Raw genomic sequence first — 5,438 nt, forward strand, 5'->3', positions numbered from 1 at the left:
GAACGATTTTGTCCCAAATTTGCCCTAATATTCCCGATCCATTCCAAAATTCTCTATCTCCTCTTCTCTTCTCAACTCGGTGACGTCAGCAGCGCGCAATCCCTCTTCTTCGTCGATGTCTCCGGCAGGTAAGTTTCATTACTCTCCCCTCACCTCTCCGGCATTTTCGGCGCACTGCGGCCAGCCGTGCCTGGTCGGCGCGGCTGGCCTTGCACGGCAACTGCGGGGCGCCGGATCTGGCCTTGGCTGGCCCGCTGGCGACCAGGGTCGGCCGCTGGCGGCCCCCTTTCGGCCGCTGGTGTCCCAGGCGGCTGCTGGTTGGCCAGGAGGGCCGCTGGCGGCCGATCGCCGCCCCCTGGGCCGTTGTGGCCCCCTGGCCGCTACCAGGCCGGGGTGGCCGCTGCCGGCCCCTAGGTGCACCGAATGCATACTGCCTTCAGGGACTATGAGAGGAGTTACGACGCCCACATCGCAGGGTCACTTCAGTATGCCAGTGACACTTTCTCAGAGAGGATGTCGGACCTCGTCCACGCTGTCAAGGGCAAGGACACCCTAGTCTTTCATTCCGGCCTCAGCCAGGTCGCCCCTTTTCTTCTCTTGTCAATTGTTGTGGCTGGCGCATTGGCGGTCAACTCCACTGCTGTGCGTGGTGGTTTTAGGTGCGTTTACGCACCGGGATTCACTGGAGATGGTTTTGCTGGGGGCACTGGATGTCTTAAATGTGAGATTGCTGGACTCGAGTCATTATTTATATTCACTGCCTTACATTCCAATACAACAAACAAACAAAAAGAAAGATACCATTTTGATTTGTTGCTTTTCTTTCCCGTTTTTGTATATAGCTTGTTTTCTCTCAATAGGTTTCTTTACGATGGTTTACTTGTTCGAATCTTTTGCTAACTAAGTATTCTATTACTATGTTTTTTTTCTATTACTAAGATTTTTGTAAACAAAATTTAATTTCATTTAAAGCTTGTAGCAATGATCCTCAAGATGAGAATGACGTAGGGTGCTATAAGGGGAGGTTTTGCAGAAAAAGAATGGTTATTCTTGCTGGTACGTGCCCATTATCTATCTTGTTTCAATTGTATATTTTTACATCTCCGGATCTTGCTGGCACCTCAGAATGAATCATACCTGTAATACGAAATATCAATATCAAATTATATTGAAGATCTCAAGACCAGTGACATACTTATAGACACTTATTATTCTGCCAAAGTTACTGGTTTCAAGTTCCTCAAATCTGGACTTGTCGATGGATCCTACTCATTCGTGGTCTCTCATGATACTTATGCCATCTACAGCCTTAGTCCTATATTACTTGAACTAATCATGGGCTCCAAACCTGGAAATCTTTCAGATACAATCTTGCCTAAGATTGAAAGTAACAAGTTTCCTGAGATTGTGGATCCAACATGTGCAGACAACATGTGCAGCAATAGCAGAATAGAGCCTCAACTAGAGGTGACATTTTCAAACTCTAGCCTTTTGCAGATGGTATTGATGTCTCCTGGTAACATGCATGCTTCCTTTGTCCAGAATACAAACTAGAACATATCAGAGATGACCATTCATCGGAAATGTGTATTCCTTTTGAGGTATTGTATGCATGTATGGATGAACATGACCCCCCTCTAATGTGTATTAATTTTCTACTGCCATTGTTATTTAGATCCTAAACCTTTTCTAAGTTCTTATGGTTGAGTTTGACGTTATAGGAAACTTTCTACGTGCTTGTATACTTGTCGTACTCTGACATTGTTGATATATTGTAACTTCTATGAATAATTAATGTGTGTTTCCATACAGGAAAGAGGTTTGAAGGTGATTGTGTTGAAGGCAACCGGACAAGCAATCAAAAAAGTTGTAGCTGCTATTGGAATTATCAAGGCGGAAGTTTTACTTGTTTGTTTGTATATTTTTTACTCTACTAATCCATGTAAATTTAGCTATATATGTTTTTGATACTTTTATTATGTCATGGAACATTTGATACATGTATTTTTGATTACATGACCTACACATTTTTTTTAACGCTTAGTTATAAGTTTCATTTCATTTATGTATGTATATGTTTCATACAAATAAGGATGAATAATATTTTTTACCATTAAGCCTTGGATATATTATGATAATGATTTAAGTTTTGTTTAATTTGTTCTAAATGTTAGATATAGATATCATTGATATGTTAGATACATTTTTTTTTTGTTATAAATGTTACTTATTATTTATTCGTAATTTGATGCAGGAAAAGAAGAAAGGAAAAGAAGGCGAATAAAGCTCGGGATGATGGTTCGTATTGTCTTTTTTTTTTTGTTTTTTGCTTTGGATGTCTTGTTAGATTTGCTGTTTGGATTATGACTTGTTGACCTTTGTATTTTGCATATTATATGACTTGTTGTTTGGATATTGTTTATTTGTGTATGAATATGATGTGTTTAATTTTGAATGACTTCTTGGAATGTTGATATGGATATTTTGAATATGTTTAATTGAATGTGTTGATGTATTTGATATGTAAATATGTAAACAGGATAAAAGAAAAAAGAGGGGAGATGTTGGATTTTTTTTCTTGTTTTGGGACAAAATTTGTGATGAAATCTTTTCGTTGCAAAATTATCATAAATTTGGGATGATATTTGGGACGAATTTTGGGATGAATCTAAATTCGTCCCAAAATTTGTCACAGATTTGGGACGAAACTTTATTTTCGTCGCAAATCTGTGATTGTAAATTTATTTTCTTGTTGAATTTTTTCTAGATTTTCATCCCAAATCAACGATGAATTTTGGGATGAATCTGGGTTCGTCCCAAATTTGGGACGAATCCAGATTCGTCCCAAATTGGGGACGAACCTAAATTTGTCGCAAATTTGGGACGAAAATCTATTTTTGTCGCAAATCTGTGAAGGTAAATTTTTTTTTGCTGAGCTTTTTAGCAACGAAATGAGATTTTCGTCCCAAATCTGTGACGGATTTTGGGACGAAAATAAAATTTGTCGTAGAATTTGTAACGAATTTTCAACTTTTCGTCTAAAAAATTAACAACGACAGATTAGCGACGATTATATTTTTGTCCCAAAATTCGTCGCAAAAAATTTTGCAACGATTTTTTTTTTTAAAATTCATCCCAAAATTTGTCCCCAAAATCCTATTTTTTTGTAGTGTTATCCATAAAGATAAGAGTATTAAGGTTGAGATGAAGGCTAGACCTTCTTTCCTTAAGACGATATTGCCCCACCCAAATGTTTACGGTTTATTGACAATCGTCTTCCAAGATATAGGAGCACTCCAAATTTTGAGGTTTGTTAAACTTTCGAAGCCTTGAAACTCTTAAGAGAGAAGAGAGAGAAGTGAACTCAAAACAAGAATTCACAACTTGAGAATTAACTGAGTTGAGTGGAAGAAATGAGATTTATTTTATAAGGATAAAGGGTTACTCCCAAGAGGTGAAAGATTTCTTTTAAGAGATGAAAGGATATGAGATGTGTCTTTTCCCTTGAACCTCTTCACTTAAATCTTATCATTATCATTATGCTTAATTAATTAATTTGATTAACTATTTACATAATTTATTATAAATATTAATTAATCAATTAATATCAGAATGATTAATCTTTTATCAATCAATTAATTAATAAAATTAATTATAATTTCATATTCCTCAATGGTTCCATATATTTGAGTTAGTATTCATTTATGAATTCAACTCGTATGCAAGTCAAACTTTCATCCAATTATTTCGGACCAACTCTTCATTAGACATTAATTTCTCATTCACTCGAAAAATTGGTTTACGATGGTATATTCGTGAAATAACCGTTTTATCCCTATTGGTTACTAAAATAAATTTTCCAACAATCCTCCACATAAATAAAAATTATAGATAAATTTCAAGTCTCAAACAAGAATTTCATCGGAAGACCATTGCATCAGGAGAGGTAGCTTGTGGCTTTGAATCTTCCGTAGTGGAATACGATCAAATTTACTTAGCAACCCAATGAACTATATATGTCTTGAATTGTTCAGCCGTTGGTGTAAACCAAGATAATCATATTCATACAATAGCCCCTAGGCTTTTACTAGTTTTTATCATGTCCGTTTTAGCAGAGAACAAAGTTTGGGATTCATAAGTGTTTCATTAAAGCGGCTCGTCTTTACACTTATATAGGTGATCTCCTATTAAGTGTATCATGCAATACCTTATTATATCCTTTGTGGTATAATATAGAAATCATTAAGAATTTTTATTCATCCTTTACTCATTTTATAGGTTGCACCTTTTGTCTCTAGGAATGAGTTGGAGTAATTACTCTTAGGTGCCTTGAATATTGTAGCTTAGTTGTTCCTTTTGAATCATGATCTTGGGATCTTCAGTCAACATGGTTTGATTACCACTGTTCGATTTAAATATTGAGTTTTATACTTATTCCCCTAGATATACAGTATAATTGATCTTTCGATAGGCCTAATAGATCCACACAATTCTCCATATTCAATGGAGATTTACCACTAGAGATTTATTGCTTTAATGGTGTTAAGTCATTTCAAAATTTACTATTTTACACTAGTGTCTTTCTCATACTTTCTTAGATATCATAATGTATCATATATATTGGTACATTGGTTAACCCCCACATTTATATACTTCATTAGAAGGTTTGTGACTTTTCAATACCTTATAGAGATTTTCCATTTCCATCTCACTAGGACTTGTGGTTTACCTAGAGCACAATTTCTCCTATAATTTTCAAGATAAACCCAAAACTTATCAACATACCTTTTATCATCTACTCAAATTGAGATGAATGTGATATAGTCGATTATTGAATGTTGCTCTTCCTTAAGAAACATTCCTTGAGCAATATCCTGCATTCTCTCCCTCAATCACTATAGATGATCTTGCTTAGTTGATTTTTCCAACCACATTTCTAGTATTTTATAATACACTTCAAGGGTCTAAATCTTGTTTAAAAGCAAGTCTCCATAAATCCAATCTTCTAATTTCACTGAGTTAAAACTGCTGTTGTCTAATCAGGATGATGATCACGATTACACTTGTTCTAAAAAAAAGTACTCAATTTAGTATCATCGTCTAATTGGAGTGTTGACCAGGATTACATTTACTTGACTCAAGAAGTATGCATCCATTGGTTCTCCAATCTCATTGAGCCAAACTATGGTCATCTGATTGGAGTGCTGACCAAGATTATATTTACTCTTCGAGAGACACTCGAATCAAGAAGTATACATCGCTTGGTCTTCTAATCTCATCGAGCCAAAGCTGCGGTCGTCTGATTGAAGTGCTGACCAGGATTGTATGACTCTTTAAGAGATACTTGACTCAAGAAGTATACATCCCTTGGTATTCTAATTTCATTAAGCCAAAGTTGCGGTCGTCTGATTGAAGTGCTGACTAGGATTGTATTACTC

General features: G+C 36.1%; 1 protein-coding gene across 5 annotated transcripts; it reads left to right on the top strand.

The window, feature by feature from the left end:
• On the top strand, positions 1-2,458 carry LOC121981647. Of its 5 annotated transcripts, XM_042534261.1 has the most exons (6): positions 1-128; positions 476-797; positions 980-1,056; positions 1,364-1,467; positions 1,813-1,916; positions 2,255-2,458. In XM_042534261.1, exons 1-6 carry the CDS (start codon positions 116-118, stop codon positions 2,373-2,375), a joined length of 741 nt encoding a protein of 246 aa, XP_042390195.1. In that variant the 5' UTR covers positions 1-115; the 3' UTR covers positions 2,376-2,458. The 5 variants fall into 5 exon arrangements, 3 of the variants coding, with proteins under 3 accessions (XP_042390195.1, XP_042390194.1, XP_042390197.1); XM_042534260.1 differs by having other exon boundaries at positions 24-797; XM_042534263.1 differs by having other exon boundaries at positions 28-721; positions 973-1,056.
• The last annotated feature ends 2,980 nt before the right edge of the window (positions 2,459-5,438 follow it).

The sequence above is a fragment of the Zingiber officinale genome, chromosome 5A, assembly GCF_018446385.1.
Source record: "Zingiber officinale cultivar Zhangliang chromosome 5A, Zo_v1.1, whole genome shotgun sequence".
Lineage (NCBI taxonomy): Eukaryota > Viridiplantae > Streptophyta > Magnoliopsida > Zingiberales > Zingiberaceae > Zingiber > Zingiber officinale.